Source organism: Silene latifolia, chromosome 2 (genome assembly GCF_048544455.1).
Source record: "Silene latifolia isolate original U9 population chromosome 2, ASM4854445v1, whole genome shotgun sequence".
NCBI classification, from domain to species: Eukaryota; Viridiplantae; Streptophyta; class Magnoliopsida; order Caryophyllales; family Caryophyllaceae; genus Silene; species Silene latifolia.
In genome coordinates, this window is record NC_133527.1 from 177,897,316 (window position 1) to 177,915,140 (window position 17,825).

General features: G+C 37.4%; 2 protein-coding genes across 5 annotated transcripts; both read left to right on the forward strand.

Moving 5' to 3' along the window:
• Nucleotides 1-768: 768 nt before the first annotated feature.
• Nucleotides 769-5,271, forward strand: LOC141643472 (peptidyl-prolyl cis-trans isomerase CYP40-like). 3 transcript variants are annotated; one of them, XM_074452650.1, is made up of 10 exons: nt 769-1,114; nt 2,238-2,738; nt 2,943-3,030; nt 3,141-3,193; nt 3,616-3,720; nt 4,379-4,454; nt 4,547-4,584; nt 4,665-4,723; nt 4,840-4,875; nt 4,965-5,271. In XM_074452650.1, exons 1-8 carry the CDS (start codon nt 941-943, stop codon nt 4,716-4,718), a joined length of 1,089 nt encoding a protein of 362 aa, XP_074308751.1. In that variant the 5' UTR covers nt 769-940; the 3' UTR covers nt 4,719-4,723; nt 4,840-4,875; nt 4,965-5,271. The 3 variants fall into 3 exon arrangements, with proteins under 3 accessions (XP_074308751.1, XP_074308753.1, XP_074308752.1); XM_074452652.1 differs by lacking the exon at nt 769-1,114 and adding an exon at nt 1,428-1,502; XM_074452651.1 differs by lacking the exon at nt 769-1,114 and adding an exon at nt 1,496-1,564.
• Nucleotides 5,272-6,418: 1,147 nt separating this feature from the next.
• Nucleotides 6,419-17,487, forward strand: LOC141643476 (phosphoglycerate mutase-like protein 4). Of its 2 annotated transcripts, none has more exons than XM_074452659.1 (7): nt 6,419-6,643; nt 6,872-6,980; nt 7,844-7,894; nt 7,972-8,082; nt 8,422-8,553; nt 9,326-9,401; nt 17,068-17,487. In XM_074452659.1, exons 1-7 carry the CDS (start codon nt 6,441-6,443, stop codon nt 17,289-17,291), a joined length of 906 nt encoding a protein of 301 aa, XP_074308760.1. In that variant the 5' UTR covers nt 6,419-6,440; the 3' UTR covers nt 17,292-17,487. The 2 variants fall into 2 exon arrangements, with proteins under 2 accessions (XP_074308760.1, XP_074308761.1); XM_074452660.1 differs by lacking the exon at nt 17,068-17,487 and adding an exon at nt 15,064-15,209 and having other exon boundaries at nt 6,422-6,643.
• The last annotated feature ends 338 nt before the right edge of the window (nt 17,488-17,825 follow it).

The window sequence follows — 17,825 nt, forward strand, 5'->3', positions numbered from 1 at the left end:
TCTCCCACCCATCAAAAACTACTACACCCTTACCCTCAAAACAATCACACCACGAAAACAACCCTCCATCCTCAAAAGTATCCCCCACCTTGTCGAGTCACTCTACCGCCCTCCGATACATCCCATCCTCTAAATCCCCTCGGCGCTCGCCTCCACCCTCACCCTTGAACTAGGGATTTTGAGAGTCGCGGGCAGCAATGAGTTTTGATCGTGTGGGGTGGCGTTCAGGGATGTAGTGAGTTTTTATGGGTGACAATCGGTAGTGGGTCGGGTGTGATGGTTTACTCGAGCAAAAAGATGGGTAGCTACTAGCGACTACTATACTAGTGGGATAATAATGGTTTAATACTACACAAATTTTCATTTAAGACAAACATTATTCGTCTTAAGCTTAAAACGGGTCAAATACAATTATCATGTGGTAATATTTAACCCATTTTAAGATTTAAGACGGATACTCTGTCTTAAGCAAGATTGACTCTTAATACTACACAAATTGTATTGTCCACTCTTGTCTAAATTCCAAGTAAAAAGAAAATGTTAAGAACATGATCAAACAACCCAAGAAAAAATAGAATGTGTATAAAAAAACAGTTGAATTAAATAGTTGAAATGATACAGTCGCAACAAAAAACCTCACCACTCATCATCAGTCACCAATCCAAAATCGAACGGCTCTAAATCCCCCTTCACAACACGTGTACAACTGTAGGCCCACAAGATCTCAAAAAATGAATATAATAATAAAGACAAATAAGAACAACTCCCCTCCAAAACATTAATACGGGTGCAGCAACTCACAGACACTTCAGCAGCAGCAGACCTGTTTTTTTTTTTTTTCAGTTTTTTAAGACTCCTCCCATTCCCTTCAATTAAAACACAAAAACAAACATTTTCTTCACAAAATTTAGGGTTTACAAAAACATAGAAACACAAAAAAATGGGGAGCACACCAAAATGTTACATGGATATAAGTATAGGAGGAGAAATAGAAGGAAGAATAGTTGTGGAGTTATATAAGAATGTTGTTCCTAAAACTGCTGAAAATTTTAGGGCACTTTGTACTGGTGAATTGGGCATTTCTCCTCTTTCTGGTCTTCCTCTTCATTATAAGGTTTGTATAATTATTTTTTGATATAAAGTTTGTTACTTTTGGGTTAATGGTATTTATTCTGATATAAAGTTAGTAACTTTTTACTGTAGCATTGCTGTTTTTTGTAATATTGATGTGTATTTGATGGGAAGTTTGGTACTTTATTTACCCAAAACACTATTTCATTCATTTAGGAGAATGGGTTTGTGTTTTGTTGTTTTCTGGTTTGTTTTAGTGTGTGGGGACAAGCAATGGTATGGGCAGTCTCTTTCGGGCTTTCTCCGACCTTCTCCTCTTACAAATGGACATCATAATATATTGTACTGACTAGAGTTTGTCATCCGCAACGTTTTATCTGTTTTGTTTGCTTGTGAGACGAGAAGATTGGAGAGAAGACCCGAAATAGAAGGTCCTTAGCATTGCTGTTATTTTATAGGAAGAAATGTTGAATGCTGGGCAGAAAAAAACATGGTTAGATGGGATTTCTGGAGAATCAGCCTGTCAATCATAGTATGAGGATATGGTTATTGTTATAGCTGAAATGAATTAATCTTGTTGTCTTTGCATTCATATTTTAGGGAATGGGTGGAAAGATTGTGTGTTGATGTATAGGTTGGCATGTTAAATGATATGGTCTGAAACAGTTGTTGATAGTTGATAGAGTACGATTTAGGCTACATTATTGTTTTGGGTTGATTGCATGTATGTTTAATCTAAAAGGTGGTTTTTTGCATATTTCTGTAACTTATAAAGGTCTCAGGCTCTGCCCTTTGGTCTTGAATCTTGTCGGAACAATGCTTTGTTGTAAATTTAGCTAGAGCTAGAAAAGTAATTTATACTGATTACGATTTGTTTCATTTCTTGTTTGCTGCTATAATGTTTGGATTGATCATCGTCGTATGCTCTATGTTTATTTTGTTGTATAGAGGTCATGAAGACAGAAAAGGGGATATATACCTTCCATGTATTTCCTATGTCGGATGCGCTTTAATTTGCCTTGTAAGAATCAAACTGACTATCCAAACAAGAGAAATTACGTCTCTCCTGTTTCTACTGTCCACCAAATCCCTCCGTTCCAACAAAGTCTTAGTGTCTTGGCCTCGTACTTGTAGTATGTGTTTAACTATGAAAACAATGTTGACAGGGTCTAAGTTTCCATCGCATTGTGAAAGGGGCTATGATTCAAGGAGGAAAAATATCTTCTGGGGATGAAAGTGTTGGAGAGTCCATTTATGGCTTGAAATTTGACGATGAGAATTTTGAGCTGAAGCATGAGAGGAAAGGCATGCTGTCCATGGTCAACTTTGGTCCCAATACCAATGGATCTCAATTCTTCATTACCACCACTCAAACTCATCACCTCAATGGTAAACATGTTGTGTTTGGAAGAGTAATCAAAGGTTTGGGGGTGATTCGTTCCATTGAGCATGTCGATGTTGACGAAAATGGTCAGCCGATTCTTGATATTCTCATTGTGGACTGTGGAGAAATTCCTGAGGGGGCAGATTATGGGATTATTGACTATTTCAAAGATGGTGATACTTACCCGGATTGGCCTTCTGACCTTGATGAAAAATCAGATGACTTCTCTTGGTGGATTAAAGCAGCAGACGACATTAAGGCTTTCGGCAATGAGAATTTCAAGGTATATATCACGGTTTTTGAATCTAATGATCGTTCTTGTACATTTAGCTCAAATGCTTAGTTGTGGATAGTTAGATACTTACATGACAGAATGTGAATTATGAATTATCAATGCAGTTCATAACTAAGAAATATTGCTAAAACTGACCTAACGACTTCTAATTAAGTAGATTGTTTGATTAAGCGACTAATTTTCTGAATGTAGAAGCAAGATTTTAAGATGGCTATGCGAAAATATCTCAAAGCTATGCGGTACTTGGATGTGGGATGGGATATGGATTCATTGGATGGAGGTGACCATTTTTACTTATTTGTCATCATCATTATCAATTTATCATGATATTGTTCTTTTGAATTTTGTATTTATGTTCGTGATTAATGTTACTATATGCCATATAAACAGAAAAGAGCACAACTTTGAGGAAAAAGAGATGCCAGTTATACACAAACATTGCGGTAAGATCAAACCTTTTTTAAAGCTATGTTCCCTGGTTCTTATTATCATGCCATATATAAATAGAAAATATCACCTCTGAGGAAAATGAGGTGTCAAATACAAACGTTGCAGTAAGATTAAAACTTAGTCACTTAATTACTGATTAAGTGTGACCGCAAACTAATTCAATGCGGAAATGTGGACCACAAACCTGTTGGGAAATTTGCTAAAGATGATTTTGGAGTACTTAAAACTTTGTCTGCTTTTATCCATGTCTTGTGTAATTTAGAGACTTCATTGCCATATTTTATAGTATTATTTTGAATAAGAGTCATATTTCGACAAAATAGTGCAGTGTTGACTGTTGTACATGCTTAATTATAGGATGCTTGTTCATTATTGATAGCTTTAGATTAAACTTGTATCGTGTATCCTTACTTAGGCCTGTAAGTTGAAACTGGGAGACATAGATGGGGCCTTGTGGGATGCTGACTTTGCTCTTCGTGATGATGAAGAATATGTGAAGGCTCACTTCCGAAGAGGCCAGGTCAGCATTTTCAATTGTGGTGGTCCATCTTCATTTTCTCGTTTATGCCTGTGTTTATATACTGCTCCACTATGTATGTTTTAGGAACATGTTTCAATATTCGGATCATTATTACTGTTTTCCTGCTTCGGTAGTATTCCCTCTGTCACAGACCACTGTGCCACAAAAGACTGATTCTTTTTTTTAATGGGTTCATAAACATAGGTTCGACAGGGTTATATTGTTATAACCTTGATTTCTCTCTATACTCCGTAGATCTGTTTCCCTCCAATTTGACGATCCCAATTTGCTTTTGTTTATTGAGGGTAATATATTAATATAAGCATATTACCGTGTAAATCTACTAAAGTTAAAAGATGACTCATACAAAGTACTTGTATATAAAATGATTAACCAACCGGTTGGAAGATGATTGATCTTTTGTGGCGGAGTGAGAGCATCATTTATCGTAAACCTAACACTGGTAACCATAAGACAGATAATGATGGACCTGTATATTCTCAAACAAAACTGCCTCGCAAAGTATTTACCCCCTAAAACATTGGATTTAATCCTTATATTTGTATGTCTCGCAATTTCTATATGTGAGACTATCTCAAAGCAGACTAACTAACTGAATGAAGAACCATTACATTTGGCTATACATGTTTCAATGCAGGCATACAATGCTCTCTGTGACATAGATGCTGCTGCTAAATGCTTCGAGAAGGCTTTGGAATTAGAACCAAATGATGGTTAGTTATATAGGCATTTCGTATTATCTTGTTCTTCGTGTTACAATTTGGGATTCACCAAAATGAAAACTTTTGTGCTTCCACTCTTCTAGGTGCCATAAAGAGAGAACTTGCTGCAACCAAGAAAAAGGTAAACAAAATATATCTTAGTATCTTAATAGTGAGCAGACATCAATTTCTTAAGCTAATGTTCTCCGTATACGATTTCAGATTGCTGATCGTCACACTCGAGAGAAGAAGGCATACACAAGAATGTTCCAGTAAACATGGTACGTCAGACGTGTTTGTCACCCTTCGTCTAATTCCAGTCCTTGTATTGTAGAAATAGAAACAACCATTTATAATTGAATGAGAAGTAGTAACTTATTATACAAGACTAATGCAGGCACTTGATGACGGATGCTGGCCTCACGAAAGAAAGGTACAATTATGGCTATAAAATTAACGAAACTAAGGGTTATTCACCTTGGAACTGAATATAATTCATCTGGTACAAACTGTATATTTCAGGTTTTTGGCAGGAGTAGTTTTCTCGGACTGGGATGGGCATAGATCTGATAATTTTCAATCTTGTATAGATGATGAAAAATACAGAAAACTTCCAAGAGTTCTTAAAAAGATGCATGGCCTGCATACTCACTCCTGTACATTGTTTTGTGCACCATCTGGTTTAGTTCAAATTTGAGCCGAGTAAGACAACCAGGTTGACAAAACTGTCTCCTGTGTTTTAAGACTATTTGCATTTCCGGGACTAGAATTCCAGAATCCTGGTTAAGCTAAAAATATATTTGTAAGAAATTTCTTTCGTGACTCAAAATTTACGATTTGTATGCCATAACCTTTCCTTCTCATTATCTCAAGGTACTCCGCAAGACGCAAATGGTAACAAAGTGATATCTAAAATGTATGATCCTCTCTGCTAACGTGGCCAATTGGCTGGGTACGAGTTAGGGGTTGGTTCAAGTACGACCTATTTCGTGTATGTTAGTATTCAAGTTGCTTGAAAACATGTTTTGGTATGCAGTAATTTAGAGGTAAGGAATAGTTTGGGTCAATTTTTTGTCTAAGAAGAAGTGATTTTGCCTTTAAATTGTGTAAATCTACCCAAGGGTTAATATTGGGTCAGCTAAATGTGGATCACATCGATCATTATAGTCGGGTCAAATTTGTGAGCTCTACAACACCTCTACTCTTTGCTTACGGCAAGAGTATGTGACGTTGAGAGTTTGTTTCCGTTGCTTGATGTTCATAGATTACTCTGGAATGAAAATGTATAGTCAGTATTATAGTAAGGGGAGTGATAACGTCACTTGAAAATTATCCACGTCACACAATATGTGTGAGTGAAGATTAAAATAACTTTAATTTTCTAGAAAGAAATAGAGTGGCACAAGCATTTTTCAAGGGACGTTATTGCTTTTGTGAAAGATTTTCGCCTTTTCGGTCATCTTTATAAATGAGTCCGAAAATGTTACAATTGACATTATTGTCCAGCCAATAAGCAAATCAAACTACCCTGATCTAAGGATAATAATGAGATGAGACAGTTTGTGAGCAATTTGAGATCGACTTAATCAACTTTCGACTCAAGAACTTAACGAGTTAAGCCGAGTTAATGTTGGATGACTTAAAAAGCTCGCGATACAAAAGAAAGTTTATCACGAATATATGTTTGCATCACCATGTCAAATATTCTCATTAATTCGCCTAATGTTTTTAACTTTTTATATTCATAATTCTTAATTCTATGAACACAAGCTAAACGGACGGTTTTTTTTTTTTTTTTTTTTTTTTGGCAACAATAAAAAAAGGTTCCTTACATAGTGCTTAGCCGACTCTCAAAGCTAGACTTTATTATTACATTATCTGAAACATAAGTTAAACTAAAAATGGGGTTAGAACGGACTGTTCAAAATGTGAAAATGTTAAATTTAGAGAATGAAGGTCAAATAGATGATATGTAAAAAAATAGACCTTGAAAATGCGATGTTATTGTTATGCATATGTAATAGCGTACCAACCTTAACACAATATTCTTGCTTCTCTTCTTCATTGACCTCAAAATCGCCCAATTATTACTCCCATTATTATTATTATAATTCCAAATTAACATTCAAGCATAAACCTCATCAAACCAACACCCTTACTTCTTTCACTTGCTTCTCACCAATGGCTGCCTTTAATCCCAGGTACTATTTCATATATACCATTTCCGTCTCACTCATTTGTTTACCTTTTATATTCATTGTAACGAGTTTGTCGGTATAGAAAATGGGTTGTTGATTAATTATTGATTAATATAATTATTATGGCAGTAGAGTAATATACACATTAATTACTCATAGAAAAGATTGAAAATTTGGAAGGAAAGTGTGATTATAATAAGTTAATAACAAGGGTTTTGTGTTGTTTGAAAGTGATGGGAATGTAACCCAGAAAGGAAGTGGGTCAGTTGATCCTGATTGTACTCAGATCATTGTGGTTCGTCATGGAGAGACTGATTGGAATGCTATTGGAAAAATGCAGGTTCTTTTCTATCCCACTCTTTCTTCTTTTAATTGCGTAAACAAATGACTGAGACGGATGGAGTAGTTATTTTTAGGTTTGCGGAATCTCAAAATACTTTTTAAGTCACTCTACATTGTCAAATTGTGGCCCTAGACTTTTTTTTTCTTTCGAGTGGGATTAGATAGTTATTGAAACAATTAGTCTCATTGTAGATGGGTATATCCGTCTAAAGATGTAGATGGGTCAAATATGTTACCGCTTTCATAATAAGACAACCCTCGTCATCCTCTCCGTTGGTGTCATTAGAAAGGCATTGCAGAAGGTGGTGAGTTGGTGTGAATCCTCTCCGTTTATTGAAGAAAGATCAGTTTCAGTTTTTCGTAAAGGGAATATATTTGCCCCTAGGTGTTGATGTGTTAGCAAAGGTATACGTTTAACTCAAAAAAAAAAAAATGGAAAGATGAAGTGTGAGCGTGGAGAACAATTAGTTGTTCCGCCTTTTTCATCATTTTGTTGGGTTAAATATAGACGCGTAGGAGCAATCATGGTCCCTTGATGAGAAAATAGACGTTCATTTCTGTAAGGAGAGTATCCATTCTCAAGTGGGTATGACTGTATGATAGAAGAAATGTCGCATAGTACAACAAATGTATGATCTTAGGAGGCAACATTCTTATCGTGTCTGATGGAGTAGGAAGAATCCAAAGTTGGGTGAAGGAGTTGTTTTCTTGAAATGGGAAAGATTCTTGTGTGTTGCCAGTTTGTTAGATTCATAAGAAAATGATTAAAATCGAGTTTTGATTGTTGTTTACTTCCAATGTTTTTTTGTATGAGTATTTGCTTGTCTCATGTTTCCATTTATGTGTATGATGTTTCACCAGGGTCAATTGGATGTCGAGTTGAATGAAGTTGGAAGGCAGCAGGCAGTTGCTGTAAGTTCAAGTTCATACAACTATACCCACTGTTCAATTTGCATTGCTAATATCTCGCTTTGATGTGTTTCTATTAGGTTGCTGAACGGCTCTCTAAGGAGGCTAATATTTCTGCTATATATTCATCTGATTTAAAAAGAGCTCTTGAGACGGCAGAGATGATAGCAGCCAAATGTGGTGGGCTTGAAGTAAGTGTCTCTGCAAATTTTGCATGTTACATACTTCTGATATCTTGTGTGCGGCAAGTGGGCAACTGTCTCAGGGAAGCAAGAGGGATTAACTATGCTGAGTATGAGACCTGAACCCGATGATTAGCTGTTTATTCCTTGTATAAAATGTTGTTATTTAAACATCACTCAAGTTTTAGGCTCACCGTGACTCTAAATCATTATTTTGACTTACATTGATCTGTTGTTCTTGTTGTTGCTCTACTTTTGTAGCTCCACAATACTATGGATTGACATTTCCAATATAAGTGGATGCACCACCTCAATACCTTCGGCTCTTTTGTTGTGTTACGAATTCAGGTTATAACAGATAAAGATCTACGGGAAAGACATTTAGGAGATCTTCAAGGGCGTCTTTATCATGAATTAGCCAGGGTTACCCCTAAAGCTCATGCATCTTTTAAGTCGTCAAGAACAGATGAAGAGATTCCGGTGTGTATGATTACCCCACTTGTATCAAATTGTGTTAGACTAAATTATGACTAACACTTGCTATCTTTCTCGAACAAGGGAAATGCATCATACAATTGTTATATTTGTCATCACTAGCTTCTGTCTCTTAACTCAATGCATGAATCTGCATTTTCTCTAATAGTTTAAGCAGTTGGTATCGGTATAAGTTCAAACTACGATGTAAGTGACTTAAATAATGTTGCATTCAATAGATTGGTAGCATTACAATGCTATTGGAATTTGGAAATCATGACTTTCTTAAATAATGTATTGCATTCAAATACCTGGATAAAAAATGATAAAACCAAATCTTGGCTGAACAGCGGGGCCTTGCATAATGCTTCACCCTCATTCATCAATTTCTTCACCTTGACTATCTTTGAAGTCCTCTTCCTAAAATGCATGTGTCGATTATTTAGACATGTGGATAATAAACGTTACAAAAAGCCTTTTTAAGGCGTTTTAAATCTAAAATATTGTGTAAATGCATGTTGTTAACCCAAATAGCCCTATAAATGAAACTACTTAGTTACTACTCTATACTTGGAGGGTATTTGGGTAAATAAGATGCAGTTTTATAATAATGCGTGGCCAAAACAGCCGTTTAAGTATGTGCTAGCTTTATATCACTATATGTACTATTGACTTGAATGTATTTTGGTGCTTGCTTAAGTTTTGTTTGGAAATTGTGGAAGTTGAGTGATGACATCCTGGCTGGTGGGTTTAAAATCTTGAAGTTTGCCATGTGCAGGGTGGTGGAGAAAGCCGTGATCAGCTGTATCAACGCTGCACGTCTTGCTTGAAGAGAATTGGTGAAGCACATAGAGGTCAGTTACCTTTATTTTCAGTCCCTTTATCCTACATTCACAACCATAGTGTCATGAGGTGTGACGTGCACCTAGGCGACAAGGTCCCTTGACAATGAGGTGCAAGAGAGTGTTGAAGGCATGTACTTTATAGACACGAGGTGCACTGCTTTCGCAACAAGTTTGTATTTTCAAGTGTATTGGTGAACAAAATTTACCAATACACTTTTTGGAGTTTTCAAAGAAATCATTTTTGGTCCGGTTTAAACTCGTCGTCAAAAGTTACCAACCAAAACAATATTTATAACTTCACAAACTACTCTTAGTAAAGGTCGGATCCCAAAGGACGGATATTGATGTAGGATTTTCAATTGCAAATGGTTGTGTCTAGGGGTGTCGATAGGAGATCAACTAAACTAATCAACAATGTAAAAATAAAGTAATAAATGCAAGCAAGAAGATGAGAGGTAAACAATTGAGTAAAAGCACTAGGGTGTCATGGGTTCATAGGGGATTCATAGGAGTTGATCATACAAACATGTTCTCTACTAGATGCAAGCACTTATTTTTGTAATGGGATCGAGTTAGTGTATATCTTACAATCCCTAAGAAGGTTTGGGCTACAAGTCGACTTAATCCTTCCTATCCAACTATATGCATGGTCTAATGAGACTCGAGTTGGTTTATGTCTTACAAGTCTCATTGAAAAGATAAGTGATGGGTAAAAAATTGCAAGGATTCATAGGCTCGCATTTCATCAAACATAACATGTGCATAAGTTGGAATTACAACAAGCAAGCAAATTAATTATGAAAACTTATTAGATTAAGCATGAATCAATCCCCGTGATTGTTTTCCCTAATTCCCCATTAACCCTAGCTATGGAAACTACTCACTCATTATCAAGTTTAACATGCTAACAAGGTTGTCAATCATACTAGCAAGGCAAAACATGATGAACAAATGAAGATGATTAACAATAATTAAAAAGGATTAAGAGAGAATTATACCTATGAAGATGATTCTAAATAATAAAGCAAATAATAATAGAAGTATTTGATGATTGATGGAAGGTTGTCAATCCTCCAAATAAACCCAAATAATCTTCTAATTACCCAAAATAAATGAAAAACAATAGAGAAATTAAGGAGAGATTAAGGAATGAGATTTGTATTAAAACTAAATTAGGAGTTGATTACAAGATTAAGATAAGATTACTAATTGATTACAACTTGATTAAGAGAGCATGCTAATCTAAGTAGTACAAATGGGTATTTATACTAAAGATTAGGGTTTCTAAGGGCTTAAATGACTATTAAGACCCTTAAGAAAAGTTGAGGAAATACTCCCAAGGAAATGAGCATCCCCGTTTTGCTAGTCCCGCATGGATATGCTCGTCCCGAGCGCCTTGGAAGCCGGCACGATGGTTTCTGTAAGGTGATCCGAGCGGATCATTAGGGGAGACGCTTGGATCCTATGGTTTCAAGACGAGCTTCTTGAGCACGGGACGCTCGGATTGTGGTGCAGGGAGACGATTGGCATTGGCAGCAATCCGCTCGGATCCTGGGTCAGACAACTTTCTTCTCTTAATTCCTCAACAATCCGCGGGGATCTTGTTGAGGATGCAAGGATTCTTTCATCATTGCCCAATCTACTTTATTATCTACATATGTCTTCTAGTATTGTCTTCCATTTGATGCTTGGTCATTAGATGCGATCAATTTAGCTTCATTTCGCCATGTAAATGCAAGGTTTGCACTCCTCTCCTACTAAGGAAACAAAACCTCAAAGAATATGCAAAATGGGAAACTAAAGATAGTAAATGACCCAAATATACACTATAAAGCATAGGAACGAGGCTAATTCGGGGACTAAATGTGCTCAAATATGAGTCACATCAAACATCCCCAAATCGAACCTTTGCTCGTCCCAAGTAAAGAGGTGACAAAAACTAGGACCCTTATTCAAACTACCCTATTAATATAGCCGATGTGAGACAATTAGCGGGTCTCACTCCGCCCCTTCTACTCACAACAAGACAACCATGAGGTAGGATGCCTTCTTGCAAGGCAAGGTGTGGCTTGTCAAAATGGCGACACATCCAAGCATTAAAGCACACAAAACAAGTAATGGATGCATCTACAAAAATGAATAGTCACTTTCCTCATCTAAGTGGCGGAAATTATCTAAAGGGGAAGTAATCTAAGGGTACACATTCCATTATAGATATGATTTCTTCAAACTATTAAGCCTAGGAGGATACCAATAAATCACCTCCTAGTTGTGTCAAGCTAAGGTATCTTTGTCCTCAATTGTTAAATGCTTTCGTCAAGAGTGGACTCCCTATGGTGTTAGAAACACTGGAGGATCGTGGAATTCCCCTTCTTACCTAGACAAGAAGAAGGGTCCTCCCCTCTCTACCATGCACAAAAGTGGATACGATGGAAAATGGATCAATAGTATTTGAGTTTCATATGGGAGTTTGCTTTTTGTTGTTGTTTTTCCTCCCAATTTGTGGCATTTAACATTTTGAGAACACTTTCTTTTTGCATTTCTTTTGATGTTGGCATTTTCAACACTTGACAATTTCAACATTTTCTTGCATTTTCTTTTGAACATTTTCAAAGCTACCCCATTTGTAGTGAGGGTGCTTATATTTGAAGCATAGGAGTTTTCATTTTTGTTACTCTTTTTTTTTTTTTGATGCAATTGCGAACTTTCTTGACTTTTCATTTCAATTTTTGAACTCAAATTCTTTTGAACAATTTTTTTGCCCATTCCCTTCGATGACAAAATGTTATAGAATATGGATGATGGTTGCATGGATCACCTTGAAATAAACGGTAGCCAAGGAGCTATCACACCACAAGGTACTCTTGACTAGGCCTTAATCCATGGGTCAAAGGATACTACACTACAAAAAGAAATAAAACAGGCGACCAATTTTGGCGACTGAAATCAGTCGCTAAACTCAATTTAGCGACTGACTTCATTCACCAAAGACCAGTCGCAGACCTTGGTCGCTTTTTCTGATTTTAGCGACCAAAGTCAGTCGCTAAATTTAGCGACTGCAATATCAGTCGCTAAATGAGGAAAATAGCGACTGACATGATAGTCGCCATTTTGGCGACCGACATGGGGTAGTCGCCAAATTAGCGACTACATCGATCCCTAATTTGGCGTTTCAGTCGCTATTTTGGCGGACCCAGCCAAAATCAGGGAGGCTCTTTAGCGACTGATTTGTGGTCGCAAAACTGCAAATCAGTCGCTAATGCTACTAACTATTTTCGTGGCTTTTTTCGTTTTCATTGCTAGCCAAATATTTACAACCTGCATACAAACCGAAGTTCAACAACGCCACACATTTCAAACTTCAACCCAACACCACACATTTCCCAAACTTCATTTCATATATTGAAAATGAAAGGTTTACAAGCTAACATATTCTAAAGTTCAAGTCTTACATGCTAAATTAAACTTACTTAACTATTGGGAAGCCAACACCGGCTCGAGTCCCCCCTCCTCGACCTTGCGAATCCATAGGATCGTAGTCGGGTCTAGGTCCGGGTTACAACTTTGCCACCAATTCTTAAACATTGTCATTTTTTCCTTTATTTGGCGGAGTATACAAAAGCCCAATTCAGAAAAGGCGGATAATGACATATGGTTTGAGTTGGTGAAAGGCTTCAAAAAAAGAAACGTGTATGGTACCGAAAGTTCAACACCGGCTTTCTATGACAACACGCGTAGGAGATCGACTTCAACAACTCCCATCAACACATATCAACCAGGAGTTATTAGTCAACTTCAAACTCAACTAAGAGAGCGTGATGAACGTGATAAAGAACTCCGCCAAATGAAGGAAAAAATGACAATGTTTGAGAATTGGTGGCAAAGTTGTAACTCCGAACCTCGACCCGACTACGATCCTATGGATCCGCATGGTCGAGGAGGGGGGACTGGAGCCGGTGTTGGCTTTCTAATAGTTAAGTAAGTTTAATTTAGCATGTAAGACTTGAACTTTAGAATATGTTACCTTGTAAACCTATGATTTTCAATATATGAAATGAAGTTCGGGAAATGTGTGGTGTTGGGTTGAAATTTGAAATGTATGGCGTTGTTAAACTTCAGTTTGTATGCAGGTTGTAAATATTTGGCTAGCAATGAAAACGAAAGAAGCCACGAAAATAGTTAGTAGCATTAGCGACTGATTTGCAGTTTTGCGACCACAAATCAGTCGCTAAAGAGCCTCCCTGATTTTGGCATTGTCAACCAAAATAGCGACTGAAACGCCAAATTAGCGATCGATGTTTAGTCGCTAATTTGGCGACTACCCCATGTCGGTCGCCAAAATGGCGACTACCATGTCAGTCGCTATTTTCCTCATTTAGCGACTGATATTGCAATCGCTAAATTTAGCGACTGACTTTGGTCGCTAAAATCAGAAAAAGCGACCAAGGTTTGCGACTGGCCTTTGGTGACTGAAGTCTGTCGCTAAATTGAGTTTAGCGACTGATTTCAGTCGCCAAAATTGGTCGCCTGTTTTATTTCTTTTTGTAGTGTAGTATCCTTTGACCCATGGATTAAGGCCTAGTTAAGAGTACCTTGTGGTGTGATAGCTCCTTGGCTACCGTTTATTCCAAGGTGATCCATGCAACCATCATCCATATTCTACCACATTTTGTCACCGAAGGGAATGGGCAAAAAAATTGTTTAAAAAAATTTTGAGTTCAAGAATTGAAATTGACAAGTCAAGAAAGTTCGCAATTGCATCAAAAAGAAAAAGAGGAGTAACAAAAATGAAAACTCATATGCTTCAAATATAAGCACCCTCACTACAAATGGGGTAGCTTTGAAAATGTTCAAAAGAAAATGTTGAAATTGTAAGTGTTGAAAATGCCAAACATCAAAAGAAAGTGTTCTCAAAATGTTAAATGCCACAAATTGGGAGGAAAAACAACAAAAAGCAAATTCCCATACGAAACTCAAATACTATTGATCCGTTTTCCATCGTATCCACTTTTGTGCATGGTAGAGAGGGGACGACCCTTCTTCTTGTCTAGGCAAGAAAGGGAATTCCACGATCCTCCAGTGTTTCTAACACCATAGGGAGTCCACTCTTGACGAAAACATTTAACAATTGAGGACAAAGATACCCTAGCTTGACACAACTTGGAGGTGATTTATTGGTATCCTCCTAGGCTTAGTAGTTTGAAGAAACCATATCTATAATGGAATTACTTACCCTTTAAATAATTTCCAAATAATTTCCGCCACTTAGATGAGGAAAGTGGCTATTCATTTTTGTAGATGCATCCATTACTTGTTTTGCGTGCTTTAATGCTTGGATGTGTCGCCATTTTGACAAGCCGCACTTTGCCTTGCACGAAGGCATTCTATCTCATGGTTGTCTTGTTGTGAGTAGAAGGGGCGGAGTGAAACCCACTAATTGTCTCACATCGGCTATATTAGTAGGTTAGTTTGAATAAGGGTCCTAGTTTTTGTCACCTCTTTACTTGGGACGAGCAACGGTTCGATTTGGGGATGTTTGATGTGACTCATATTTGACCACATTTAGTCCCCGAATTAGCCTCGTTCCTATGCTTTATAGTGCATATTTGGATAATTTACTATCTTTAATTTCCCATTTTGCATATTCTTTGAGGTTTTGTTTCCTTGGTAGGAGAGAGTGCAAACCTTGCATTTACATGGCGAAATAAAGCTAAATCGATCGCATCTAATGACCAAGCATCAAAGGGAAGACAATACTAGAAGACATATGTGGATAATAAAGTAGATTGGGCAATGATGAAAGAATCCTTGCATCCTCAACAAGATCCCCGCGGATTGTTGAGGAATTAAGAGAAGAAAGTTGTCTGACCCAAGATCCGAGCGGATTGCTGCCAATGCCAAACCGAGCGTCTCCCTGCACCACAATCCGAGCGTCCCGTGCTCAAGACGCTCGTCTTGAAGCCATAGGATCCGAGCGTTTCCCCTAATGATCCGCTCGGATCACCTTACAGAAACCACCGTACCAGCTTCCAAGCCGCTCGGGACGAGCATATCCATGCGGGACTAGCAAAACGGGGATGCTCATTTCCTCGGGAGAGGAGCATTTCCTCAACTTTTCTTAAGGGTCTTAATAGTCATTTAAGCCCTTAGAAACCCTAATATTTAGTATAAATACCCATTTGTACTACTTAGATTAGCATGCTCTCTTAATCAAGTTGTAATCAATTAGTAATCTTATCTTAATCTTGTAATCAACTCCTAATTTAGTTTTAATACAAATCTCATTCCTTAATTTCTTTATTATTCTTCATTTATTTTGGGTAATTAGAAGATTATTTGGGTTTATTTGGAGGATTGACAACCTTCCATCAATCATCAAATACTTCTATTATTCTTTACTTTATTATTTGGAATCATCTTCATAGGTATAATTCTCTCTTAATCCTTTTTAATTATTGTTAATCATCTTCATTTGTTCATCATGTTTTGCCTTGCTTGTATGATTGACAACCTTGTTAGCATGTTAAACTTGATAATGAGTGAGTAGTTTCCTTAGCTAGGGTTAATGGGGAATTAGGGAAAACAATCACGGGTATTGATTCATGCTTAATCTAATAAGTTTTCATAATTTGCTTGCTTGTTGTAATTCCAACTTATGCACATGTTATGTTTGATGAAATGCGAGCCTATGAATCCTTGAATTTTTTACCCATCACTTATCTTTTCAATGAGACTTGTAAGATATAAACCAACTCGAGTCTCATTAGACCATGCATATAGTTGGATATGAAGGATTAAGTCGACTTGTAGGTGTTGTACAATCTAATTGATTCGGCTCCGGGACCCAAACCTTCTTAAGGATTGTAAGATATACACTAACTCGATCCCATTACAAAAATAAGTGCTTGCATCTAGTAGAGAACATGTTTGTATGATCAACTCCCATGAATCTCCTATGAACCCATGACACCCTAGTGCTTTTAATCAATTGTTTACATCTCATCTTCTTGCTTGCATTTATTACTTTATTTTTACATTGTTGATTAGTTTAGTTGATCTCCTATCTCAACCCAATTGTGACACCCCTAGACACAACCATTTGCAATTGAAAATCCTACATCAATACCCGTCGAGTAATTTGTGAAGTTATAAATATTGTTTTGGTTGGTAACTTTTGACGACGAGTTTAAACCGGACCAAAAATAGTTTGTGAAGTTATAAGGAAGTAGAAGCTAGAGATCATGTGGAGAGCAGAATGGCGTAATGAAAGTAGTATAAGAAAAAAAAATACAGAAATTGTTTGGTAATGTTTCTCGCTAGTTGTATCTTATCTACAAGCTGCATCTAGGGTGCACTGAGGCGCTTTGGCTGTGCCTCACTGAGCCTTGTTGTGCCTCACCAAGCCTTGGGCTTAACTGCTTTAGCATCGTCACTAAAGCGTGCATTTTTTATGTTTGAAGTACATACATCCACCCTACTTACTCAGCCAAAACCAATAGCCGTTGCCCTGGGGTGATGTTTACTTGTGGTTTCACCGGTGACCGTTCAAATGGTGATTTCACCGGTGATGCTTCAAATGGTTGTTTATGACTGCCAATACCAAGTCATTCTGAGAGTTGGGCTTTTTTATTGTTCGTTAGTTAGTTACTTAACTCAGCTCCTGATGCCATTTCAGGTCAGCGAGTTGTGGTTGTCTCTCATGGAGGTGCAATACGAACACTACATAATCGGGCTGCAACCAAAGGACAGTCTCCAGGCAAGATATTGAATACATCCGTGAGTGTACTTGAGTTATCGGAGGGAGACTTGTGGTCTATCAAATCTTGGAATGACGCCAGCCATCTGAAGCAAACAGATTTTTTGGAGTCTGCTTTTGGTGGGGATTCTTCCTCAGGCTAGCTTATTATGATAAACATTGTGCTTTATTCAATCCATTTGTGCAAGAAGAAATACAAGCATCGCGAGAGCCTAGACATGAACTATAGAGCCTGAGTAAAGGCAGTTATTTTGTATAATCTTGGAGGCAAAGATGTGTTGAACCCATTGATACTTTTTTTTATCATAATAAAGAGGTTTTCAACAACGCTTAATCGTCTATTATGTTTATAATGGGGCCTGGTTGATTGCGAGTCGTGATGGTCAGTCCTGTAATTACGTCTTGCTTTCTGCTTTCGTTGATGTGACCGATTCTTATCATATGGATTGTGAAAACGCCGGTTGGCAGCTGGAGTTAGGTTTAACTGTTGATTGTGGACAATAGCGGTGTTGGCTATGAAAGCGTAAGATTTATGTTATTGATGACGTTCTGATTGATGCATTATTATTCTGAGGTATATTTTGTCAAAACAGTGGACTCAAGCGTGAGGTATATGTATATGATAGCACAGGCATGCGTGCGCCTGAGTCAGCATTCCTGATATGGTGCTGGTTATG